Here is a 27,768-nt window from a genome sequence, read left to right on the forward strand (position 1 = left end):
GTATACTGTGTGAGCTTTTAAATATGATTTAAGATAAAGCTCAGCTTAACGTAAGACATTTCTCCGCTAAGCATTGATTTAATGTTAATGTTTTATATGTTCCTTTCTTTGCTATAGCCTTTCCCTTGGTTTACGCAGACATCCCAAATATGCTTCTCAGTTCCCTCTATTATCAGTCATCTGTGAAAGCCCCACAAACACTTGTGCACGTGAGTAAGTATTCAAAAGTTTAATTTATGCTATCTGCCAGGCAGCTTCAAATGCAATTAATTTATGGTGGTCGCTAGTGTTCACCTCAAATTCATTACTTCCCCTTCAGGTGCTTGCACTTGGCTTATTGTTTTCCCAAGCCTGATAAAAGAACATGGGAATGCTTGATGGAGATCTAACAGAAAAGTTAAAATAGGCTAGCTCTTTTATCAGTTCTATAGGGGGCAATTCCTTTTATTTTGCCTCTTACTTAAGCAGAGTCCTTACTAGACTAGAGAGAGAATTTCCTCTTCGGTTTGTATTTAAGTAATCTATAGCCGTTCTTGCTAGGTGAAATTACACTGAGTATCATTCTGCTACCGGCGGCTCCTCGCTCTGGCTTGGGCGTTTCGAAGTGCGAAGGCTGGGAACGATCAGAGCTGTAGCTGCTGATCTGTGCCTGGATCCTGACGTCCTGATCCCGGGAGCAGCGCGGCTCTGTCGAGGCAACATCAGCTTTGGGGAGGGGAAGCACGTATTTCCCCAGCAGGTTGCAGTGACCTGGGAGGAGAGGGGCAGGGCTGTCCTTCAGCCGGGGGGGCGATGTGGCCCCTCCGGCCGAGCGGGGGCCGCTGCCCGGCGCTGGGGAGCGCGGAGCCTGCGCGGCGGGGCTGTGCCGTGCCCTCCCCGCCCCGTCCCGACCCGGGCCGGCTGCGGCAGCCGGGGGCTGCGGCCAGGCCGGGGCACGGGGGGGGGTTCCCGGGCGGAGGCAGGTCCGGCCGCGGGGGCACGGGGGGGGGTCCCGGGCGGAGGCAGGTCGGGCCGCGGCGCGCCGGGTGCGCCGGGCGGGGTTTGCTAGCGGCGGCTTTTTCGGACCGCTTTCCTCAGCGACCCCGACCCGTCGTTACAGCGTCTTTTTGGTTGGGCTTGATTAGATTATTTTTTCTCTATTTATTTTCCTTTTCTTTTTTCCCGCTTGCGGTTTAAAAGTGGCGTTTCGCCGCTGAGCGGGATGCTCGCGTTCCGGGTTACTTTGGTTGCCTGCCAGGTAGAGCTCATCTCTTACAGCATCCTCCTCCCATCAAGCAAAAATTGTCTCCTCTCCCAAGGATTAATTATTCAACACGTTTAATGTGTTTGGGGCGGGGGGGAGGCGGCCACTGGATACATCCTGGTGCCGCAGCGCCGGTCCCTGCTTTGTCTCGCACCTGGTGTGTTTGCGCGGCTCGCGTGTCTTCCTCCCCCCAGCTTCCTCCTCCTCCTCCTCCTCCCGCCCGCTGCCTCCCTGCGGGGGCCGGGGGACGCGGACCGCTGCACCGGGACCCCGCGGGAGGCGGCTCCCGCTCCGAGCCGCCCCGGCCCCCCGCACCTTGCCCGCCGCCCGCGGGGATGCTCGGGCCGGAGCCGCCGCCGCGCCCCCTCCGCTCCGCTCCGCTCCCCTCCGCGGCGGCTCCGCGGGCGGGGCGGGGCGGGGGCTGCCCGCCGGGCGGGGCGGCGTTTGCGGGGCGGCCGGGGGCGGCCCCGAGCGGGCCGGGGAGCGCGGACCGGCGGCCTCGTCCGGGCGCGGAGGAGGGGCCGGGGGCTGGACCGAGCCGGGCGGTGCCGCCGCCCGGGCAGCGCGGGGGGCTCGGCGGCAGGCGCGGCGCGGCGGAGCGGGGCTTCGCCTGTGACTTCGGCTTCTCCCCGCAGAGCCCGAGAGGCGCCGGCACCGCTGAGAGGACGAGGGCGCTTTTTCCCGGCCGGTGGCAGCGGGGCGGGACCCAGGAGGACCGACGGAAGGAGCCGGCGGAGAGGCATCCCGGCGCCGTCCATCCCGGCCCGGCCCGGCTCGGTGCGTCCCATCGCGGCCCGCCGCCGGCGGCCCGGGCTATGGGCCGGCCCGACTGAGAGCCCGCGGGGACCGGCCCGGAGCGCCGGCGGCCGAGGCGGGGCCGCGGGAGCCCTGGCGCGGGGGAAGATGCCCTCGGCGGGGCGGACGGCGGGCTTCCTCCTCCTCTGCGGGGGTGAGTACCGCCGGGCCCGGCCCCGCGGGAAGTTTGCGGGGCGTAGGTGATCGGTGCCACCGGCGGCTGGGTCCGGCTCCGAGAATCCTTCCCAAAATACCAACAAGATAATCCTAATACTTTTTCTTTGCTTTTTAAGCTCTAAGGCTAAGTTAGAACAGATGTGAGTTTTCTTGTTCTTTAAATTTATGATGTGAAAGGGAAGAATATTCAAGTATATTCCTGTGTTAAGTTTCTAAAACATTATTCTTTTTCTGTTATCCACCTCTCGGAGCTTTTTGCATCATCAAATGAAATTGGCTTTGAATTGATGAATGAAAATGACCAAAATACGAAAAGTTATTGGATCATAACTTAGATGATGCTATCCACAGATGTCAAGTTTCTAAAGCAAACAGAAAATCCATTATATCTGTCTTTCTTCCATATGGCTTTGTTTGCCAATGCATTTCTGATGTTTACATGAATAAATCAAAGTTGTTGTTTGCTAGAGGATGCAGTACGACCTTGCACACCAAAAATGCATTTATGAAAAAAAGCAAACCCCAAACTAGCCCAGTAGTTAACTAGTTGGTATAACAGAGAGTGAAGTGCAATATATTAGTTCTGTACTCGTGATTCTCTGTAAAATGTGCAGCTTGTTCCTTCTCGTTATTGTTTCAAATTCATTGTATTACTTCATACCATCTTAAACTACTCTCTGTAGCTTGCAGGGATTATAAAGCCTCTATTTTATTTCATTTTTTCTTTAGTATGCTAAAATACATCAAGTTGCCCTTATTCTCTCTCTTCCTAGTATGTTATTGTTAAGGCCTGATCTTCATAAAAACTCCCTGGTACTCAAACCTAGGATGTCTTAGAATAAAATATGTGGGATATACTACATCTAAACACTTATTTAAAAAAACAGAATGGGTTGTATCCTAAGTCATTTCACCGTCAGGAAGAATTACCCATACGTGTATTGCTAATGGATGATCTGTCACGCTTACTTTGCTTTTATCTCTGGCAAATCCATTTTCTTTAATGTTTTTGGCAGAATTAGGAGAAATGTAATTTACCTAAGTTCTTCAGTTTGCGGGGTATGTTTTCATTAGCCAAAATGAGTCACATGCATTTGCTTCAAAATGATTTTTGGTGATTTCTGTTTAAGCTGGACAGATGAACTTACTCCTATTCACGCTGCGATGCCCCAGAATATTGTATGTACGGAACTAACTGGTGCTTGGAACTCCCGAGCTGCTTTCTCATACATTTTTTTTTTCTTCATTGTTTCCCGTTCAGTTGGACCATTATTATACAAATTTCACTCTGAAAGTCACGGGTGGGAGAGGGAGTTGCCTCTGTGTGTTTTCCCCACTCGAGATAGATATCTAAACCTTTCTTCTTTAAGTACCAGACCTAAGCAGCTGGAAATTGGTTTGAAAGACTTTTTATTATTAAATGTGACCATAAATTGTTACCTCTTGGATCTGTCCATAGCTTGGAGGAATATTATAGGAGTTAATTTATTCAAGTAGGATACACTGCCAAGTAGACTTTTTTTTTTAAATACCACTTGCTTATACTTGTAATTTCTGATATTAATTTTGTTTACTCTCTCAGCTTTGACTGGTGAGGCTTAATAGTTGATTCCCCTTAATTTTTACAAAAACTGTGGGAAAGAAAAGTTGAATGCATTTAGGATCACACTTGAGGGTAATTGTATTCATAGTTATTTCAAGAAGTCTAGCATATTAGCAATGTTGTATGGGTGTCTGTTGCTGGAGAAGCACTGTTTCACGTTGTTTAGATGTGTGACACTAATTCCTATTTATGTAATAAAAGCTGAGTTGACGACAGGGGTAAGATGAGTTGTTATGTTTTGGAGGTATTAACAAAAGCCCTGCATTGATAGAGTTCCAGTTTAGAAACAGAGCTGTCTCATGTGTGATGCTGCATTCCCCTGGCAGGGGGAGGAACGTAGTGAAACTTCAGCGGGCTCCATCCTAGGGGAAAGCCAGAGATTCTTCTGGGCTAACTATGTTGTGCTCTTGCTGGGTGTTGTGAAGGAACGTCTCTCACCTGAGCAAGACCTCACCATAGAGGATTCCCACCCAAGGTTAACGCGCAGCGATACCCTTGCACTCACCTCCTGCTGGTGTATCCTTGGCTTATCTAATTCTGTAGGGTTTTGGACAGCTTAGAACTGCAGTAGTTTCTAAAACGTGCTCACAACTAACCCAAAGGTTTTCTCTAACGTGGAATGAGACTGCATTTTACCAAGTGAACTGGGTTAATCAATCTGGTGAGCGTGCTGTTAGTTGAAAGGATTAGATCTGGTTCTTTTGTATTGGCAGGCTTCGAAAAGCACACTGGGCTGTTTGTTCTGAAGCAGAAAGGCAGCAGCCTTGCTGCTTTTGCACCATAAGCAATGTGTGAGTCTCCTGCAGGCGCTGGTATTTACGTGTGGTAGCCTAGAAATAGAGAAAATAAAAGGAATGCTTTTTCTCAAGACTTCTGTCTCTCTCATCAATATCAATTAAAAGAAATGCAGTTTTTTGTTACAGAGTGTGCACATGTATTTTTCCAAAGTTTTACGTATCTTTAGTTGTAGGGCTTCAGGGTGTTTACTTGCACACTGCACTGCATGGCTGTTTGGCACTGGAGTTTTGATTCATTTGTGAAAGCTCATTGATATAAGAGAAGGACCTTGTTCAGTTAAATGTCGAAAAGAGTGCTTGTGGGAAAGACCTGGTAAGGTTGGCTTCTCTGGAAAGTAATTTTTGTTATTGAAGGGAATACTTCCGAAGAGGTAATCTATTTTCAGTGAATAAAGTTTTGTAACCATTACGCTCTGCATATTTTGTAAAATCGGAAGGGAAACATGCTTCTACATGGAAATACTAGAAATGCTACTTCAACAAATGTGCTCTTGAATGCAGGCGATTTAAACTTTTTTCTATTTTATTGACTGTGATATGAAACTACTGATGAATGTATTAGTTCTGATATTTATTTAAGCACTGTATGGGATCGATTCTTATAGGGCATTTTCATGCTGCTAGGGTTACTGTTAATGTTTTATTTTGACTGGTTGCAATTTACAACGAGTCCTGGCTCAACTCATGTATCCAGATCAAGGACAGACTTTAGAAACCAACTGTGCAAATATTGACATGTTTCTCCCCAAAGTTTAGATGTTTTGTGTAATATTTGTATTTCATGATAGAAAACGGATGTTTTCCCTAGGAAAAGAACACCTATGTGATTCTTCCAAAAAAGGGTCGCCTGTACGCTAACATCTTTAGATCAAAACAGTGCTAATCAGATCAAATGATGGAGCACAGGCCATCGACTTGAATCGTGGACCAAGCTAAAGACAGACATAAATTTGTTTGTGTGCCTGTCATTTTGGCAGTGATCTGGTGAGACAATATGTGATTTTTCATTTTACTTTGTTTAGATTATAACCCTGACTGTAGAGCAAGGGCCAAGGGAATCTGTGGAGAAAAGTGAGAGGCACTTCATTAGATCTTATGTGTCTTATTTGGAGAGGGTCTAAGAGTTATGAGGAAATTTTCAACCTCATTGCTCTTTTTGGTAGGAAAAAGAGTATTAATTATGACACTCTGGTTCTTTCCTACTTTGTTATTTTTCTCTGAGATTCAGCATCTTATGCGCTGGCTCTTCCCCAGGCACCTCACAGCCTGCTGGTGGTGCCAGCGCTTCCCCTCGCTCCCGTCACCTGCTGCCGCCTGCAGGGACCCCAAAACTGCTGCTTCACTCGCACAGGGCTGATGGCAGGGTTCATCCCAGCCTTCCTAATTTCCAGGGAAGGTGCCTGGGCCCTCTCTGGTCCTCCAGGCTTAATGTCTCTACTCACTTAATTCCTATTCCCAGGTCCTTCACCTTCCCGCTCCTCCACAAGCAAACTTTTGTGCTGAAGTTCCTAACCTGCAGCATTTTCCATTTCACAAAAAGTAATGTACTGTGTTGGGGTTTTTTAACTTATGCTAATGGGATCCATATTTGTGTTACATTTAATTCTCTTTACTTCTCATTGCTATTTTTGCTGTACCTTCTGTCCCTCGGATCCCTGTATTTGCCTGTCTGCTTGTGGGTGTCAGGGCAACATGCAGTATTGGCTTGATTAGTTCTGCCAGTCAGTCTGTTGGAGTCTTGGTCTTTGGCTTCATTCATGGGTTTTGTTACTATTATCAAGACAGTGTAGAGGAAATTAATATGAAGATTACAAAAAGCCAGCATTTTGACGCTAAGAAACTCCTTCATTAGGCTTTGATTAACAGACAAGATTTCTTGTAGTATTAACATAAGCAGTCAGTTTGTATGACAGTGTTGGTTCAGCACTTGAATACAAGATGCACATTCAGTAGCATGCCCACGATCAGTTTTCCATCTGTATGTTCATATTATAGTCTTTTAATTTTTTTTCTTTTTCTTTTTTACTAAAATGATAGACACGACTGGTGAGAAAACATGTATTTTGTTCATCTCCGTTTCTGCCCCTCTCCCCCACTTTGGCCCCTGGCAGGAGGGAAAGGATTTGTTCGCTTGTTGCTGTACTTGCATTCTTGGCACCGCTGCTCAGGCTGGTAACGAGGCGAGTACTAATTCTAGTCTTTTTAGGATTTGAACTGAGGTAACTGGTGTGAGGGAAACCAAATAGTAGCTTTCTCTTCAGTATCTCATTTGGCAACTGTACTGTTTTACGCATACTGCATATTTAAAGGAGATATACTAACAGTAAACAAGAATTCATAGTTCCTGCTCCTCCTGGGCTGCTGTCTCCCCAGTGATGCAAAGCAGCAAACACAAATATGCCATGGGTTGGAAAAAAATCCGTATTATAGGAGCTTGGTGTTTTCTAGGGAGCCTTTTTGTGTAAAGGTCACTTAGAGTCCGTCTGCGGTGAGGAGAGGGTTTGCTTTATTCATAGGTTGGCATCCTTCAGCTTTCTGGCAGAACTGGGAGCGGTGCCGGCTGGTGATTGACTGGAATTGTCTCTTGGTTTTGAAATGCAACAAGTTGCCCAACACTGCTTATTGGGTGTGTGCATTTGTATTAGTAACGTTGCAAAACTTACTTTAACACAGATGCTGATTCCCTACCTGAACAAGTTGTATGTTAAGGGCGTGCTCTTTCAGGATTGAGGCGCGTTCATGGTGCGGAGTCTGTTCTTAGCTCTTACTTTCTACTTCCGTTTGGTTTGGCAGAAGCAGAGCTGAAAAATTCACCAAATTATTCAAAAGAAACTTTGGAATTGTTTATTCTCCAGATTTTTTTTTTTCTTTTAAACTCTCTGCTACATTTTGGAGAGCAAACAACTGAAGCATTGCAAGGATAAATAAAGCAATTACCATAGGAGAAGGATAGATTTGAGGTTTGCATATTAGTTTCATTAGATCAGGATTCAAGTTCAGTTAACAGCTGTGCAACAGATTTGTTCATTGTCTCACACTCTCTCTTCATTTTCTGTAAAATACCACCATCAGTAACATTCTCCTTTACATGTCATAAGCATTTTTGATTGCATATCACATAACCCCATAATGGGGCATACAGGAGCTGACACAAAGTGGGGAAAATACACTGGAAAACTTTACAGAATCTCTAGAGTGATGATGCATCAAGAAAAAACAGCATCAGAGAAGCTGAAGTAGCTGTGGAATAAAATCTGTTCAGAGGCTTTATTTTTACAATGGGATCTTGTCCATTAGTGAGATACATTGGGCACTTCCACAATGTTTTGGCAAAGTCATCATGAGCCTTTTGACAAGTTTCATGTCGATATGTTGCTAGTTAATAACATTATTAAGAAAATTTTTGTTAATAAACTAGTAAGCCAGCTGAGGTGCGAATAGCCAGATGGATTTTGCTCCTTTTGGAGCTCAGTTGTTTTCAAAAGGACCACAAAGGTATCTAAAGCCATCTTATTCTTCAGATGTTTTGTCTTTTTTCCCCCCACAAAAGGAGAACACAAAACTGTTTTCTTAAAGATTACTTCATAAAAATAGCTGAATAGTTTCAGATTTCTGGGTCTTGAAATGGGACCATAAACCTACCAGGCACGTTTTTACCCAAAAGAGATGCTCTGTAAATCTGCTGAAATGAAGATGATCATCAGTGCCTAAGGGAAGATTGCAGTCAAAAAGGGGAATTGGAAACTTTACTGGGGTAAGAGTGCCAAAAGTGTTGTTTGACTGAATTACTTTAGAAATTTGCCTAACTAAATCAGGTGATTGTAAAAAGAAAATGGATATATTACTCCTAATGGTTGTCTAATGGCTTTTCAGTGTATGCATTTAGAAAACTAATTAAACATTATATTTAACTCACATAACAAAGTTGCCTGTGTTGCTGTAATGGGTGTTTTTTATAGTGTCCATTATGGCTTTCTTCTAAGTGAGACAAATTTCACTCTCAGATAATAAAATTAAATCTAGGTTTTTCTCCTAATTCAGAGACACCAAGTTTTCCGGTATGGACAATTCCATTATCTGTTCTTTTCACTTGCAAAATGGCAAAACTCATCTTGACATCAGTCGACCGGAATTTCACATACCTCTGAAGCCCCTTAAAGGCTAGTTTTGCTACTGAATTAGAGCAGGCATCCATTAGTCCTGTCAGTGCTATTCCAAAGCTGAGATGAGACTTAAATTTCCCAGTGGCTTAAACACACAGAGAAGTTTCTCTGTTTTTGCCAAGAGTAGATGCATAAATTCTGGTAGTTCTTTGCCACACCATTCCTACATCAAGAGCTGAGCCTTTCAGATTGGTCCCTACCAAGGATGTTGCAGAGCAGCTCCTTTTGGCTGCCTTTAGAGGATACTTCTACACTGGAGTTTTTTGCCTTTGTTGGTATGGTGGCCTTCCGTACCCTATTATCTAAAAGCAGACATTGAAAAGTATTTCTTTGCAAAGAGAGGTGAGGATGTAAGAAATATGAATGGTTTACAAAATGTTGGTGAGAATGGATTTGATTCTCTCGGTTATCACCACCACGCCCTGCCACTGTATGCCTCAAAAATCACCTCTCCGGTTGAAAGTAGCTCTTTGTGTTGCTGCTGTGTGTTCGGGAGGAAGACGCTGACCACCAGCGCTCCTGCGGTTTTGCACAGAACGGGGGGAGGGGAAGAAGAATTCAGATTAATATAAATAAAATGGAACATAAAGTCAAAGAAAAGCTATGGCTTACTGAAATTTATCCCGTAACATTAACCTGTGGCTTTAAACAGCTGATTTTTTTTTTTTTTTAATTAAATGAACTATGTCTATTTGGATGGGAATGCCCAGTATAGAATGATTAATACATACATTTATGACAGTTGGTCATCTCAAAGTAGGAGAGGGTTTGAAATGTGCATGTACTCTAGGGCTGTAATCAGGCTTTCTTTTACAAAGAATAAAAACAGACACTGGCAAATTTATATGAAAATATTTCTAAATTACATTGCCATTGCTTTGTGGTCTGTAAGATAAAAAGGTGCTGTTAATGAAATCTAAATAACAGGGAGGGGAAAAGAGAGGATACAAAAACTCTCATCAGAAAAAGGCCTACGGTTTAGATTTTACTAGGAAAAGGAAAAGTTTATTTTCCAGGAAAAAAATATTAAAAATTCAAATTGGGAGTAGGGGAATGAGAGTGGATTTGGGTAGAGGACATTGGCTGTTTTGATACTGTCATGTGAAATTGCACCGTGATAACTGGGAAGTTCTGACAGGACCTTTGGAGAAAGTATCCTATGCTCATTATTAACAACAACAAAGTGCTGCTTTGGCACCTTCAGTATTAAGAACATCACTTTGTAAAGCACTTTAAAGGAGCCTTCTCACATCTCTGAAGTACTTAGGTATTTAGGCACATACTTAGGTTTATCCCGTATCAGCAAAGCATGTTAGACTGGGACTGCTGAATGAAAGCCCTGTAAAGAACGGCACAGAATTTCCCAAAGTTAAAACTGTGGCAGTACATTCAGGTGCCAAATTTCTCTTTGCTACCTTTTGCTATAAAGTTTGCCTTTCCTGGCGTGTACCTAGACTGTCCTGTCTCCGAAATGCAGGTTTTTCTGTTGTGAGAATAACACATTACAGGGAAGTGTAACATCTCAAACTTCTTTTGCCCACTTGCAGAATACAAAGATCCAGCTAGTTTGGAAGCAGCACGTTTTATTACTCAGGAGCGTAGGTGAGGTTAGCTTGCACTGAGCTCCATGTTGCCGTAGTTTACAGTACCTAGGCTGGTAGGTCTGGAGCTAACTGGAATTGCTTTGTTCTACTTTGTCATTTGAGGGTTAGATACAACGCTGCTGACTGCTTTCTCAATGTGACTAGAGATACACGTTTGAGATACTGTTCACTGGCAGCATGAACAAATTTCTCGTGTGTATGTGCATATATTTATTTATTTAAATGGATAGTTTTACTGGGTAGCCTTCTTAATAGTCTAACTAACTTGCCTGAGTTAGACCAGGTAAGATCTGCCCTTAAACTCTTCTATAGGCCTGTTGTTTCCTTGAAATGTAAACGTTTGGCAACGGTTTCTGGTGCTCTGCTACCTTGGATCACTTGCGCTGCTTTTGAACTGTGAGTTACATACTAGGTACCCCATTCGTATTTTGGTAGTCACAGTGTCTTTGGAAAGAAATACAGAAAGAAATATAAAGAAATTATGATTGCCTGTTACTGCTTTTGAGCAATTCAGGGTAGAGGTTTCTCTAGTTCAGCCTGTGGATGTTATTGAAATAAAAAGGACTGAGGAAGATGATTTCTGTGCAATGACTCATCCCAATCCCAATTATGAAACAAGCAAAGCAATGGGAGTGTTTAAATTTTGGGTTTGAACGTGTAAGTTTTAAAGTAATGAGGGGGAACAATATGGCTGTAATATAAATTTTATTGCACATTTCAATTCAGTATTGCTGACATGCTCTGAATGAGAAAGTGTTATAAACAGTTTTATTGCTTTGATAAACTTTTGCCTTTGTGAAGATTGGAAGAGTTGTCCTAAATTGCTTTGCTAAGGACTTTTTGGATAGTAAGAAAGTTTATAACATACATTTTCCAGATTCTTTTGTATTTAAAAAAAGAGAGAGAGAAAGAGAGAAAATAACCCGAACATTTAAAACTTAGTTTCTGTAAATTCAACAACAAGCAGGATCATCTTAAGAGACTGTGATAGATCACCCATAAAACCTCTGTAAAAAAGGAAAACACTTATAAAATGACTTTTTTCTTATAATATTGAGGCATTTCAGTGAGCTTGTTATTGTTGGAGAAAGGATCTTTATTTAACTCTTTCTCTTCTTAGATTTTAGTTTAATAAAATTTGAAATTAAAATTGGACTAAAAGTTTCAGGGTAATCAATGCCTAAAGACAATAAGTAATAATAGAAGGCCCAAGGTTTTACTACTTGCCTTTTTTTTGCTGCCTCCCCCCTTAAATCTGGCTGCCACAGCCTCTATTTTTGTTTGTATTTTTATAAGTTTTCCAGTAATTTATTAAAGCCTTGTCTCCTGGCATCATGCAGTTAGGTGGGAATTTTTCACTTTATTGAAAAATTCTGTCCTTTGCCTCTGCACAGGAAATCTTGGCATCATGGCATAGACATACGAAGTACCTGACAATTAGAAAGCAAATTAGACGAAACTACGCAAGTCTCTACTTTAGTCTTTCAGAATTTGTTTGTCCACAACTTCTAGGAGACAATAAGGGAAAGGCACGTTATTTAAGTATTTAGGTGGGTAATCTCAATCTCAGATTGTTTTGAATATAGTATTACATGTGTCAGAGTAATAAGGAGACTGGTAACAAGGACTTTTACGTATTTTAAAATGTTCTGTTGCTAAAAAAATCCCTCTGACAAAAGTTGGTTTTTTTTTTTTTTTTCTTCCTTCCTCTGTTAATGCTTGGTAGTGGTGATAATGTAAGAATTACCACATGGAGTCACACGAAAAGTCCATCTGGTCCAGTGACCTATTTCCTGATGATGACTGGCAGTATCCAGTTTTGACCTTCATACTTCTTGGAATGCAAAGGATAATAACAAGAAGTTTAGGAAATGCTGGTTTTGAAGAAAAATAGAAATGATTGGTAATATTTATGCACAAAGACAAGACAACTGAGAAAGCACAGAGTTCAAATTTTTCAGTTTATGCAGAAGTATTATAAAGATGGATGTAATGGTGAAAATGGAGTAATGGTGGAAACAAGACACGTGGAGCTTACGTTATAGCAAGTAAGATTCAGGAAGCGTTTTGGTAATAGGGAGCTAGAGGAATCAGTTGTCTGCCGTCACCGTGGGATTTCTGTCGCTGGGAGTATCTTAAGAACAGGTGGGACAGCGATGGCTGATGTTGTTTACGTATAATCGGTCCTATCTTGAGTAAGTTAGATGACCTTTGTTGGAAACGTTTGAGTTAATCTTATGGTTTTGTGCTTAGGGTGTAAGGAATAGGACAAATGCAGCCTTTGTATATCTGCTGAAGTTAATGCCTGGTGTTTGATCAATCAGGGCTCTTTAAGAGATCATGATAACTTGAGTCTGTGGTCAATGCAGCTTGAGAGTTGATATCAAAATACTTATATTGTTAATCATCAACAGCTGAATAGACAGGAGCTAGATGCCTTTGATGTCAAAATGAGCTGCTGGAGTTTCTGGTTTCCAGAATATCCCCAGGGATATATTTGCTATGTGGTAGTCTTTGTCTTTTTAAAAATCAAGTTCTAATACTATGCTCAGCATTGTCAAATCCCAGGCAATGAGTTGGGGACCTCACACTGGCACTGAGCATTTCCAATTAGGGCCTTGAAAAAGTCTGTATGCGTATGGCCTGACCTTGTCACCCAGAAGAATAGAGGGAGTGCTGTTTTCTTCAGACAGAAAGGGAAATGCATTGGAGTGACAATATTTGTTGAAGTAGACACAGGATTTGAGGATCCATTTTCTTAAGAGTTAAACTGGATTTATGGTTTGGGTAGGCAGTTCTTATTAAATGAGAATTTAATGATAGCAGAAAGACCATGAAAAAATCAGTGCTGGGATTATAACTCTACTGTCAATATTTTCCACCCTGAATCCTAAATTGCAATTGCCAGGACTATTTATCTGTCTTTGACTTCTGCTGCTGAGAACTCTTCTCTAGTTTTCCCTTTTATCAATGCAATACTTTGCTGTGTTTTAGTCTTTGAAGAACTGCAGCTTGTATTTTTTCATTGTTGGTTCTGTTTCACAGTATCTTTCACTGCAATAATGCATTCATTGTAATTCCACATCATTTTCAAATTAAGTGTTTATGTTTAAATGTGCTTAATTTCTAATGGGGTTTGGGGCATGAGCTACTCAACTGCTGCTGGTTGGCAGTACTGGTCTCATAGAAGGAATTGATAAGGTGTTTTACAAAATAAAGCTACGGGGGAATATGGTGCAATCCTATAACGTTATCCTATTTCCCCTTCTGAGAAGCTTTTGATTTACCCTATATGTGCCAGCATGGCATAATAATAGGTTGTATCCCGTTCTGAATGCAAGATAGAGGCAGGAAATCACTATGAAGAAGGAAGAGACTATTATTCCTCCTTTCCAAGGACTGAATTCAATCCTAGTTAGTCTTGATTTAAAGCAGAATCGTTACCCTGTCACCTTTTCTGGCATTTGGACAGAAACCTACAAATTCATGGAACTGTGGTTGAAAATGAAATTGCACTGGGCTATGTGATTACCTTTCCAAATGTCCTGATAAAGAGTGCAGACACTGTCACAGCATCTGTGATTTTTTAGACATGTGATTTCTGTCTGGGAAGAACGTTTTGTTTGGTTTTGGTGTTTTTTTTTTTTTTTTTTTTTTTTTTACATCTAGCTTTTGAATAGCTTGCGAGTGCCATCAGTCTTGCAATAGAATGAAAACCTTAACTCTTTTTTCACTAATTAAAAAGATAGGAAGGTGCATTATTATCAGAGAGTGGACTTGAAGAAACTGCAGAACACCTCATCTTTCCCTTCTCACAACAGATACCTTCTTTTAGCAACTTTAATTATGACTGCCCTTAGATATCACTAGATAGTAGATGCAGATACACCCATGTATTGTGGAGTATGTTGCCTAAACTGTTAACAACACTGAAGTTTTTTATGCAAAGATCTGCCTGTACCTTTTTTTGTTGGAAGCCTGTACGTAGCTAGGGTTGACCAAAGCCCCCAAATGTAGCCCTGCTTCGAAAGAATGAGCTTAAAAAAAAGTTGTCAATGAGAGAAGCAATTAAAAATTAAAAAAAATAACAAATTAATCCAGGTAGTAGACTCCAGCTTTTGTACCTATCTTACTTGTTTGGGGAAATTCCAGCAAAGTTGGTGTTAAAATGCATGTTTCTTTTCTGTTGCTAATGTCAGATCTACTTAATGAGGGAAAACAGACCGAAGTGTAGGGGAGATCAGGAAACTGTCAATGCAGAAAGCACTGTCAAAAGCAGAACGGGCAAGATTTTCATGTAATGGTTCACCAGTGCATTTAATGGGGTCAGAGTCTTTTCTAGCATCACTTAATGAAGATTGTTTTTTTTCCCCTAGATTTCAGGTAACCTGTAGACTGTGAAATAATTAAGACAAGAATTAAATTACCACTATTACTAATAGCAAGTTTTTTTCTTTTGAAGATACTATACTTGCTTCTGGAGAGCACATTGAGATTAGTTTCCATTCCTTCTGCCATGGTAACTTTTCCCAACATCAAGTAATGAAAGGCAAATTTGGTGACAACTTCCAGAGTTTGCAAATTACTTTGGGATAAAAGCTGTAAAAAGGAGGGATTGCTCCAATTATCTCGATGAGACACTAACACTGAAGTCTTAAAAAGTCATTTAAATGTGGTCATTGGCAACTCTCTCATTGCTGATCATTTCAGTAGAGCTGTTTGGATAACAAGTTACCCATTTGGATTTTTGTGGGAAACAAATGGCTGGTGATGGGTATCATGATCCCTGCCAGAGTTAGGTGACTATTTAATAGGGTCTTCAAGCTCTTGGCAAAGACCATCTAGCAATCCTACCGATGGAGTAAGGCACAGAAATTTTGCAGTGGCTATTTTAAATATCTATGCTTGTTTTTCAGAAACAAGATGTTGTGTGGTAATATATGAAGTGGGAGGTTGCAGACTGACATAAAATGAGTATACTAGAAATTAAATACACCACAGGGATTGTTTTGCTGATTTTATCTCACTAAATAACGTTATTGTTATTTTGAAAATGCTGGAGAAGAATCAGGTGCATTTAAGGTGCTTTGTATTTGCAGGAGTCTGGATTTCTCATTATAAAATTAAGAGTCAACTTGTCAAGTACACAGATAAATATGTGCAGTTTTATTTGGTTTTACTCTCTGGAGTGGTGGTACTTAAATTTTGGTTTAGTTCAATACATGATTCAGAGATGTTGGTGGTCTTTCTCTTGATGTCAGTGTTTCTGTATTGTGCCTCTGGCAGCTGAATATCCATGGGAAAATGTGTTATATTTTGATCACTGGTTCCTGAACTGTGGGCTTCATGCTACTGATGGCCTGTCAACTGTAGTAAAGATCTGAGAAGCTGTATTAAACAACTACTTTGGTAGTGCTTGCAATTAAAACCTTGATGATAAACATGCATATTGTTGTAAAAGAGAGGATGAGGATTGAGGGACATATAGCAATATAAAATGCTGGCAACCCCTGTTGTACATGATGAAATTCCGTAACAAAATTTTTGTTAAACAGTTTTGAATACACAGCTGCCCCCCCTCTTTTTTTTGGGGTGGTGGTGGTGGTGGGGGAAGTGTTTGTGTGAAAAAACTCAAGTGTACATATTTAATGGTGTAAGACTAACAAGCCAATTGAAGAAAAAAGTCAAAGCAAACTTCTGACTGTTAAATGACTAGAGGGCATTTTTTTGCTGCTGTTCCTTAGGCACAAAAAAAGGACTGTAGAGTAACTTTCTGAAACAATGGACATTTTCATTATAGGAAGCTTAAAAATATGCTTAAAAATAAATTTAGAATCAAGCCGCCTTCTGCATGCTAAAGGTTTGTCTGGTCTGTCTGCAGCTGTCAGGCTACGTGGTTTGTTTAAATAAGAAATCTGTAAAGTAAGGATTAATCTGATTGATCTGTAAGGTAAGGATTTCCTCTTTGTACGCTTAGGCCTGTCAGATCTGGGCCAGGACAGTTCTGGGCACTGATGTCAGACGTTATATATTATATTTTAGCAACAGTTGATTAACACCTATTCCTGTCAGCAAAGCTGGATCCATTTGTTGAGTGAGAAAGTGGTGGGAAAAGAAACTACTGTTTCTCATCATACTATCCCATCTCCCCACAGTTGTGGTATTAAGCCCTGCTTCCCTCACACTTGGTATGCAGAATGAATGAGGCTCTTTAGTATGAATTCTGTTTTTATAGTTAACTGAGCTTTGAAATTGTCTCCTAAATCATCCTTGCCAATAGCATTAACTACCCCTTTGCTGGTAGTCAGAGATTATTCTACAGTAAGTTAAAGGGTAACTCATCTTCTTTTGTGATGACAGGAAACATGGAGGGATGTAAAAGATAATGGCTAATTCAAAGCAGATCACTCCACTGTGCTTCTGGAAATCCATCAATTCCACTCAAACACAGATCTGAAATTTTGCAACAAACTTTGAAAGCTCTTTCCCTTTTGCTCCTTCAGTAAATTGTTATCTGGGGGAGGATGATGCAGATGCCCTTGAATTATGATGCCTTTCATTACGAAGGGGTGAATTGCACATTAGCCTGGCATTCAGAAGCCTGAAGGATTCAACCACTGTGCTTTTGCTGCTTCAAAAAAGGTAAGATAGAGATGCAAAGTAGATAAGTGATGTGGTATTAAAGAAAGGTCTTTATCCTTCCTTCTCCTTTTACAGAAACAAACCCCTGAAAATACATCACTTAAAAATGTACTCACGCAGAGATGAGTCATCCCAGCTGCATGGCTGGACCAGGTAGTGAGGCGACAGGGGCAGGTGGCGCAGTGGAACAGCAGGTGAATTGATCCCTGAGTAAACACCCGTGTTTGCTTTTTTTTAAATTTTCTTTTTAAAGACAGCTGCAGCAAAGGAACAAGAAAATCTAATGTAATAACAAACCATAAAAGGATATTTCAGAGAGGTAATTTTTTTAGAAACAAGCTGTATCTAGCTCTCTTCATGTGACAGTTCCATCCATACTTCCTTATTCATCACCTGGGGTTGCTTCTGATACGCAAAAGCAAAAGCTAGTTGTTCTGTTTGACAGCCAGATTGTTGCTGTTGTCATTAGCTGCTTCAGAGAAATGTCATTATTTACTGGGGATGTGGGGGTAGGATCAAGAGAACATTCCTGCTAAGTCTGGACGCGGTCTAGATGAAGAGCATTACCTCTCCATTTACTATGTTCTTCTGGAGCAAGGCATCTTGTAACACCTAGAGTGAGGCACATGAAAATTCAGGATCAGACTGCTTGCTCATGGGGAAGCTTAGTGGTAAAAACACTGCTTTAGACTGGAGAAAACCACTCTAAACGCTCCTAAAAACCTTAGAAGACACTGTCCAAGACAAATGTAAAGAGAGCCACCTGTTCTGAGAGGCTCTGAAGACAGGGGCAAAGACCAGATTCTTCTGTTACAGCTGCTTTTAATCTTGGAGTATAGAAGTAATTTGCTTAGGCCGCATTTAGGTATGACAGTCACGAACGCTATAAAAAATTATGAAGTAGATTGTTTTTGCTAGCCTATGATTATAATTACTCACAACTCTTGATATGTATCATGCACCGTGAACCATTTTTAATTTCCTGAGAACAATACAACTTAAGATATCTTTCTTCATCAGGCTGTTTAATTTATTAGAAAACTGCTAGATCCATGTATCGAAAACTCTGTTAATGATTGTTATGCATCATTCCTACTGTGGAAAAAGCGAGAAACATGGTAGCTTCTGTGTATTAAAATGTGAACATACATTTTAACATGCTATACATCTCTATATAAGCTCTGTCAAGCAAATATTCAATGCTATCCCTCCACAGTCATTGTAAAGCAGAGTAGGAGTTGCCTTATTAAAGTGGGTTTTTTTCCTATGCTGCCACATGTGAAAGAGATTTATTGAAAATGGAGAAAAAAACACTAATGAAATAAACAGGTTTACAGTGAAAACCATTATCACAGTATAGCTACGCTGTTTAACAAACACCTTATGGAAAACAACACAATATGCCAGCAAGGCTGCTTTTATTTTCCCGTATTTCTTTACAAGCTAATCGACAGTATGCTTGATAAAATTAATCTTGTTATGATAGATGTATTTCCATTACAAGTAACTTTTACTGAATGAATTAATTTGTTTCACTTATTCCTTACAAAGTCAATATGTTACTTGAGAATCAAGCAGTTCTTTGATGCCAGTATGTTAAATGATTAAGGAAAAAAAAAAAAAAATAAATGAACTAGTAGGAAATAAGATAGCCATCCACCGAAAAGAGTTTAAGTTTTGTCCAAACGTTATGACAAGCTCTGCTGCCTTCAGAAGGCTTGGATCAATCCTTATGACTCACCCCCTTAAAAAAAAAAAAAAAAAAAAAAAAAAATTAAAAAATCCCTGAATGTTTTCATCCACAAACAACTTATCCATGATAAATCAGGGAAGGATATTTTGCACAAAGGTGGCTATTGTCTGAAAACTTTATAGCTGTTTAATAAAACAAGTAATTGGTATATTTTTGTTGCAAGGATGTACTTGTTTTTTCCAGATAGTACGCTTGAATGCTTTTGACTTGTAGTATGGTTCAGGCGTGTTTTATTGGCAGCTTTCATGATTTATGGCTTGCTGAGTGACATTTTATTTCCTATTCAAGGTAGTAACAGCTCAGATTCTTCAATTAATCACTTTTATAAGTAAAACTGATGCACTGGATATTTATAGAGCAATTTTCAGGCCAGGGTCTTTGAGATATTCAAATTACCAAGAAAACCATGTGGACAAACACAACCTGGTGCATGCAGATATATATGAGTCAGAGAAGATTAAAGAAGGAGGCTGTAGCTGTAATGTCTAGACTAGCATTTGCGACTTCTGATACACTGCTAATATGGGCCTGTTTTTTCAAACCGAGGTGTTCAAAGGGCGCTTAAGGTTTATTAGGAGTTTTCCCCTTGTGATAGAAGTGGAGTGACTTTGGATAGGATCAAGTTTTGTGGATTTCAGCTGCAAAACTCTCATTAAGTTCAATTTCACCTTTTGTGTTGGTTTTGAGACCCTTCAGAATTTCATTTGGCACAGAGAGAGCAGTAAGTTCACTGAGGAAATACCGAGTTTTAGAAAGCATGATTGCTTTTATAGTCCTGTGATGTGTAACCTGGCAGGACAAGTGTCTGTGCCCAAAGACGCTGTAGTTCATATCCCTGCATTCATGATTAGATTTAATTTCTTAATAAAAACATTAGGTGTGGTTTAGGGAAAACACTGCAGTGTCAGATGATTAGCGGTGGAATGAAAAGATGTGCTCTTACTGGAAATCAAGCGCTTTCCTCTGATTTTAAGGCATACAATGATGAATATGATGCTGCTAATGTGCATTTTTCACTCTTAGCCTTAGAAGTAGAGGAACACTTAAAAGCCACGTGAATATAAATGCCTTAGAAAGAAAACTACTGTAGGTATCTGAAGGGAGGTTTGTTCATACTTTGGAAAATAATAAGAACTTGAATGAACAGGTTATTGTCAGAGCTTTTGCATATTAGGAGTCTTTATGTGGAAAAGCATAACCTACGTGATCTCATGGGATTCTGGCTGCTGAGAGGGCATCACACTGGCTTGTCAAGAACTGCTTGACAGGCTGCAGAGGACCATATGTCAGATGAGGAGTTGGGAAAAATGGTTTCCTTGTCATTTCAGTTCTTGGCCAAATCTCTTCCATTTCACCCTTTATTTCCTCCTCCAATTTATGGCGATAGAGATCCAATATTGTAAAAGCTTTGTGGTCTGTGAATGGAAAAGTACTCTTAGTTCTGGTAACAACATATTACAGTTTTCTTGTTTGCTATTTTCAAGCATTGCTGTAAATTTTTAACCATTTTGGTATACAGCTTAATGGAAAACCTTGTCTTTATTTGTTCTCTAATAGAAATATTTCTTATCAATTTCATCATGTGAGACACTGCAGCATTGTGGGAATGGTGGAAAAAGATAAATGCTGTTAATTCGCTCTTGAGTTGGTTTAAGTAGGCTTCTCTCTTGGGTACTTATTCCAGAAGAATCAGGCAGTATTGTGCCTGTTGTAATATGGTGTTTATTTAAAGGCAGAATTCCAAATACATTTGTTGGCTTTTCGCCTGAAACATGACTGTAACAGGGACACGGATACCTTAGAGAGCTAAATATCCTGCAGTCTGGTTTGCTACTGATGTGCATACATAATTTCCACTGACAGTAATGGGAGTTACATGTGTATAGAAAGCAAAACAGACCCTTAAAAAATGTTGGTCAAGTAATAAAGGCTGGTCCAAAGAGAGTGTGGAAGTAGGGAGTGGGAGGGTGACTCTTTTTTTTTTTTTTTTTTAACTTATCCTCACTCCACTAATGTTAGCTTAATATTATTTTTATGGATTTGCTTCTGATTTATTGTGGCATGAGAGGTAAGACGAGATCCATGTGGAATAGGTAAGCAGAAGATGACTTTAAAATATACTTACTCTAAAGAGAATGAGAGAGAAAACTGAAGAAGCTGGAAAAGGTTTCTCCTTCCCTGCTCCCAAAAGAATTAGAAGAGAAGTTTTCCCATGTAGCGGTTGTACGGTAGAAAAGTCTGCCATACTGGTGTGCTGCTAAATATATTTTGCACAGTAGCAAATAGTAGCGCTGAGTCTGTACTGCCAAGGCTCTGTGCACAGCTGCCCTCCCCGCAGTCCTGGCTGGGGTGCAGAGAGCCCCCGTGCAACCGAGCTGCTGCCGCCGGCGTGTGGCACGCTGACTGCGGGCAGAGAGCTTGAGCCTCCTGGGCCATTGCGGCGCCCAGGGACGGGGCTTTGTGCCTTGCTCCAGACCAGGGCACTGCTCTGCCTGTGTAAGTCACAAATGAAAGCTTAAAGCTTCTCTTCAGCAAAATGAACCAGCAGTCCCGCATCCCAGTACCGTTCAGCATCCAAAAGGTAAAACTGTCTATACCAGTGTATCTATTGGCAACTTTACTGTCCTTTGTACAATAGATGTTATTGTGAGCTCTGAAAACAAGAAATATAACTGCAATGGATGCTGTCAGGATTTTGAGCATTTACTTCGGGCTCCAAATGAGAAGGGAGAAGCAAATTCCTGGATAGTTAGACCTGGCAATCTGTAGTCTATCCCCTAATTAAATTCTCTGCAACCAGTGTGTTTTCATTGTTAATCAATGGACATTTGTCCTCAGAAGAAACTAACCCTGGGGAGTGTAAGAAAGGATAAAACTGTTGATAAATCTAAATGTTACACAAAAGGCATAAAAATCAAATTGTCTTTTTTCAAAATAGCTGAACATCATGGCATCTTAATAAAGGGAGTGCTAGGATATGATCTCCTAATAAACCTCAGTAAAACCTCTAAAAATAACTACACAGATATATTCTAAGTTGATTAGCAGTAATTGAACTGACTTAATGTAGTTGGATGATGTCATGTATAATATTCCTCTGAAGTAATTTCTGTAGACAAGCCATTTGAAGTCCTCTTGCAGGCAGCATAAACATCTTCGTGTTGCTAAACTGGGCGCTCAGACTAAAGCACTCGGCTGGAGAGCTCTGACATGTGACTATTTTATCTTATTTCATTGAGCTACTGTGGCTTGCCTGTTAGAAGCAGCTTTGCAACGACAAATATTTCATCCTTGTTTTAGGGCAAATGTGGAAACTGTATAATTGTGTAACAATTATAATTAAATTTAGACCTGTTAGTTGTAGAATAATAAATGTTAAAGATGGAAAGGACCTTTGAAAGTGTCTGGTTTCAAAGTTTCCCGGCAGTATGCGTTTCCAGTGTTCTGTCCAACTTGGTTCAACCTGTCCCAAGCAATGGGGGCTGTTCCACGGTCTAATTCATCTCACTAGAAGGAAGCTGGGAAAACTATTTTCCTAGGTTTTGGTCTTGGTTTTGCATGTGCTTACACGTTTCCTTGTGTATCTGCTCTTGTGTTTTTACAACCTTTAAAAGCTTGTAGTTGGTTAATGCAGGTGGTATCTTCTTCCAAAATTTTTGTAGCTTGGATTGTTGCTTTTGTGGAACAAAACCTCTGTTCTCTGTGCACTGAAGTGACATGTCAGTTGGGACCTTCTGCAGAATCACATACATGTCTTACAGGTTTGAAGAGTTGCTGATGAAAGCTATTGTCTTCCTAGGAGTGGAATGCCGGTAGGTCAAGGATTGACAGATTTTGGAGTCTTTCTGTCTCTTAAAGACAAGTCCTAGTCATTCATTGAACCTATAGCATTTTCAGAGAGGCTGACAATGCCATTTTTATGTGCAACAGTGCACTCTCTATTCATCAAGGAAATGACTGCAGAAATGTGTACCCAGCTGTCTCTGTATCAGTAGCATCTATGCATAGCAGCTGCTGATGTTTGCGATGATCATTTCGTATCAGACCCTTCTTATTTTGGTGGATAAGCATCAAAAACATGAGTTAAAATCTTGGAACTCAAGGACACCTAAGAGCCAAATTCAAAACTATTTCAGTAACACCACTGTTGCATTGCCTTAATCCATGAAATTTAAGCCAGCAGTAGTTGACAGGGAGCTGTGCAATATGCCCTGCATATGCCCTGTCCTTGTCCTTGAGTATCCGCTGCTGCAGCCCTGGTCTCAAGTCACTTAGACCAGAGGAGCCTGGGGCCCCTCAGCACCCTGCAGACCCCGGGTTACTTCCATGTGCTGCGTGGGAGCAGGGTGCCCACATCTCCTCCAGCTGCTCAGGAGATGCCTGCAGTGCTCACTGTGGAGCGTGCCTTGGCCATTAACAGATATCATCTGAGCAAAGCCCTGCTCTAATGATTTGATTTTTTTGTTGTTATTTTTAAATCTTTGTATCTGCTTTTGTAAAGAGACCTTTTTTAAAAATTTTTTTTTGAAAATCCTTTTTGTACAATTTTACAAGAATCACAGCAAGAGAAGAGATGATACCGCGGCCAGGGCTTTAATCTATTATTTATTAGACCTCAGTTAAATGAGGTGCCTGTGACAAAGCAGGGTGTGTGGTTTTGGTTAAGTCCCCTGGGTCCGCTGGTATGCAGTGTATTAGGACTGTCAATGCAAAGCACTCTTAGAGAGGAACTTTGTATTTGGATCATAACCCCTTACTACTCTGGCTCCTCTTTGCAAAGGAAATTATATGTTTAAGGCACAGATTGTAGATGGATTAGGTCTGTACTGAAGACACATCTGCGTTAAAGATTTTACCTGATGGACGTAGTTTTGCCAGCAAAACCCATTTAGATATGGTCCTTAACCTTTCTGCGCCCCAGTTCTCCAGGTGTGAAAGGGGGATAAGATTCTTGACAACTCAAGGAGGAAGTGGGAATACATCACAACATGTTGAGAGCACTTAGTGCTACAGTGATGGGGTGGGATTCTGTAACAAGGAGATGTTATTTCATGTTTATGTTTTTAAGGGCTAGGTAGGGAACACTAATCCATGCAGAAACCACACCACGTAATTTGTGTTCATTATTCTATGAAAACCTTTTGCAAGGAAGAAACTTTTTGCATCTTGGAATAGCTTATAGCTGTTATAGAACTGCACATTCAAACTGTCCTGTGCTTTTCTGATTGGGCAAGTAAATATTTATCAGCCTAGTGTTGGAAATGCTTTTTCTTGTCCTAAGTCAGATGTTGTGAAAAGAGCATAAGGTCTGTGAAAAGGGACGAAAGAAATATGCTGGGGATTTAAAAGCTTTTACACTACCAAAGAAATATGAATGCATAAACAAACATGACTACTTTTTTTTCTTACTGTTCATATGTTACTATACCACAGGAGTACTCATCCAGTTGGCATGAAAAGTAGTTGATGATTTTATGCTCTTGGCGTTCAGGCAGGAGGAAATGTGGACTGGGAGACCTTGGACAGTGTGATTCTTTGTGCATATTTTGGTCCTCGTAGTGGCAGTACCCCATCAGACACTTGTCAGAAACCTTATTTTTTCAGTAACCTTAAAGCCATCTTTCAATGAATGCTACTTCTTTGAGAACAGAAGTAACATACTGAATGCTTACAGGGGATTCTTGGGGCAGGAACGACATTAAGTTCAGATTTGCCTTTTTTCCAACCCCCTGACAATGTACACAACCAAAGGAAACTGAAATGATCTAGCTGACAATGCGGGATGGTCCAGGAGGCCACTTTAAGTGGGTGTTTTTTCAACCAGTTGTTAGACCTCCCAGTCCCGGCTTTGCTTCCCAAGCTATTGAAGCCTTCTCTGTTAGATCAGTGACTTGGAACAGCGATCAGTGCAGCGGGCTTCTCGTTTGCGTGGTTTCCTGACAGGAGGTAGACTTCCTTTATTTCTAAATGCCGATAAAATCGGAACTCAATTGCTAGTCTCTCAGCCCTACATCTGTGTCAGCCATGTATTGGCAGGATACCTTCATTTTCTAAGGTATTTAGGCTGATACTTGAATGTCTCCAGTACAGCTCACGTATCTTCTTGACAAAAATTCTGATAAACTATTCATTTACTTTGACCCTCTTTTTTCCCATTAATAATATCTAATCAGTAGCAACAAATTATCTTAATGCTTCACTTTCACTGTTGGTTGGTTTTGTTGTTTTGTTTTGGCGTGTTCCCCCCCCCCAGTTCTGTGAACAGCTGTAGTAGTTGTCCCTACATGGAAAGCTGGCAAATTTGTAGTCATTACAAATTTAGTTCAGAGATCAAAACCTAAAAAAGAGGAAGAGTTCAGCAGTATGCTTCCCATGTTTGTAAAAATGTATAGGAAAACACAGACAGCAAAATTGGGGGACAGTTATATTGAAGTAGTATGTACTGATTAGACATAGAGACACTTCTCTATTTAGGCATACTAATTGATGATTTGTATTTGTGGCCACCTAACTGTACAACAGTATCTTTTGTATAATACTCTACTAGAACTGTAATCTTTGCAATCACCTAAAAGTTTTAAGAAAAGTAAAGAACAAATTCATTGAGTAGAATAGTATGCAGAATGTGGAGCTTGCCTGCTCAATCTGGTGGTGTAGTATCAATGAGGATTGATTTAATGGTGTTTTCCTCATAAGAAATGTTCAGGAAAGCAATTTCCCATTTTTTCCTAGTATGTTGTCCAGGAAAACAGAATTGGAATTAATTCTGTTAAAGTTATTGGAAAAATCATGGCTGCTCTCCTTCTGGAAAGAATAATGGCAAATTTCATTGGGACATCTGTTTGGTTATTTGAAAAAAAAAAAAAAAATTGGCATTAAGTTAACTTGATTTTTTTTCAGAGTGGTTATTTAAAATATTATTTGATTGAAAATAAATATTTTGGATTTTAATTAAAAGTACATCCAGTGCTTTTCTGGGTGCACGTGTTTATACACATGCAGGGTAATAAAAGGTCACTGTTGTCTTACTTAGCTGCTCCTTTGTGACACAGTTTTATTCCATTCATGGGAGAATCAACAGAGAAAATGTAATAATAAATCAAACTTTATTGTGGTTAAAGCCTTAAACATTGGAAATCATCTGGAATCTGTGATCAAATTACCAGCCCGCTATTATCATTATTTTAAGTACCCATTTGCTGTTTCCATGTAAATAATGATGAGCAATAGGGAACTGCTACGTTGCTTAGCACGTTTGTTAGCAATTTTTCCTTTTGCTGGGACTTAAAAAAAAATTTTAAAAAAGGAGGGGGGTGGAGCTGAGTGTCTGGAGGTAATGCTGACTTGGATTAAGTTAATAATGATATTTCCATTTGGAATATTCCGAGGAGTGAAGTGCAGACCCAAATTAAACTGTATGTAAATTCAGCCTTTTTTAAGGCTGAAGCAAAACAGGGGTTAAGATTTTTCATGTCTCTCTCTTGAATTGTGGTAATTTCATGAAATTGTTCTGCAGCTGATCTGGGCAGGAAACCAAACCTCGCAGTCCGAAGTCTGATCCAGATCTGTAACTCTGAGAGCAAATTTGTATACATGAAACTCAGTATCACCTTTTCACTCATTCCAAAAATTTGTAATTAAGGCATCTTTTTTAGCTCACTTGTAATTTCAGAAGCTTATTCCCAATAGTTTGCTAATCTGCCTGTCTCTTGCATTTACCAGATTTACGTAGCAAATTAGGCTCGATATAAAAATACATTGAATCATTTGAAATATTATAAATTTCACATGATCTGACCAACCAGAATAATTTTTAGATGCTTGGAACATGTCTTCAAAAACTACTTCACAAAAATAACCTAACAATCTCCAAACTCACGATACCTTGGAGGAGGAGGTCTCTGTATTTTCTGGAGTCAATGTTATGGAACTGTAATGCAGGTAAATCATTGGAAATCATAGGAGCGCAGTCAACCTACTAAAATATTGTCTGAATTCCTCCTTAGATGTTTGCTGAACTTGAAGGTGAGAAAGGCGCGTGGTAGCTATGTAGCCTGACTTTTGAACAGCCTGTGGTTGCAGTTTCCCTGAATGAATTGCTGCTTAGATTTTAAAAAAGTCATGATGGACAATCTGCGTTATCTCCGGATAAGGTTTTCCATTGTTATCTTTGTGCTAAAAATTTGAATCCTATTTCTCTAGCTGTGCGCACCCAGTTGTTGGATGTGCTTAATCTTGGTTTACTAGTTTCCAGTATTTTGTTTTGTTTTGTAGTTTCTGGTGGTTTCTGTTGAGTTATCCATTAGTACATCTTTGACATAAAAGCACATGCATAGGTTTTCAGTGCAACTGCCCGATTAAATGTTGAATTTCCTCCATGTGCTATTTTATAGGTATCCAAACAGACTGTAGAGGATTTGGGTGTGTTGTCTGTTGTTTGAAGTACAAGAGCTGTAGTTTGTTCATTAGGAGCATGGGGCTCGGGGTTGCAGATTAACCAGCTGCACTGCCTGCATTCATGTGGTCACAACCTTCCAAATTTACCCCATCATGAGAGGAAGAATTAATTATAGTCCTAATTGACTGTTTCCTTGGATATAAGCAGGAAGGAACTGCTAGGAGGCAAAGTGATTAATCAGTTAAGCTAGTTACATCAATCAAATGTGTGAGAAAGTTCATCATCCCAAAGGCACAATAAGCTAATGTCAAATTACAAAAGCCATCAACTCTTTCATTGGGGTTTTGCTGCGTTTCTTTTGTCAATTTTCAGAGGCATTGCAAAAACTAAAAATAAAAATACATGCAATTGACCCAGTCTGTGCTCGACAATCTGTCTGGATTATCGTGGAAGAGGTAATACAGCAATCTGTTCTCTTATCAGACATTGCATGTAGTCCTCATTAAAAGACCTTAGCATACGTTTTTCATGCAGATGGACAAGTCACATGTATCTCCCAAACAAATAACTCAGTGCTGCTATCTCATCAGTCC

At 40.5% G+C, this 27,768-nt stretch overlaps 1 protein-coding gene across 1 annotated transcript in view; it reads left to right on the forward strand.

Annotated features, from left to right (window-relative positions):
* Positions 1–2,146: 2,146 nt before the first annotated feature.
* The window catches only part of RET (ret proto-oncogene), a gene marked incomplete at both ends in the record, with an annotated part of 82,512 nt that continues 56,890 nt past the window's right edge, over positions 2,147–27,768 (forward strand). The window contains one exon of the mRNA XM_082308056.1: positions 2,147–2,192. Within this exon, the coding sequence (XP_082164182.1) occupies positions 2,147–2,192 (46 nt within the window). The remainder of the gene's footprint in view (positions 2,193–27,768) is intronic.

The sequence above is a fragment of the Platalea leucorodia genome (genome assembly GCF_965183815.1).
Source record: "Platalea leucorodia genome assembly, chromosome: 4".
Taxonomy (NCBI): domain Eukaryota; kingdom Metazoa; phylum Chordata; class Aves; order Pelecaniformes; family Threskiornithidae; genus Platalea; species Platalea leucorodia.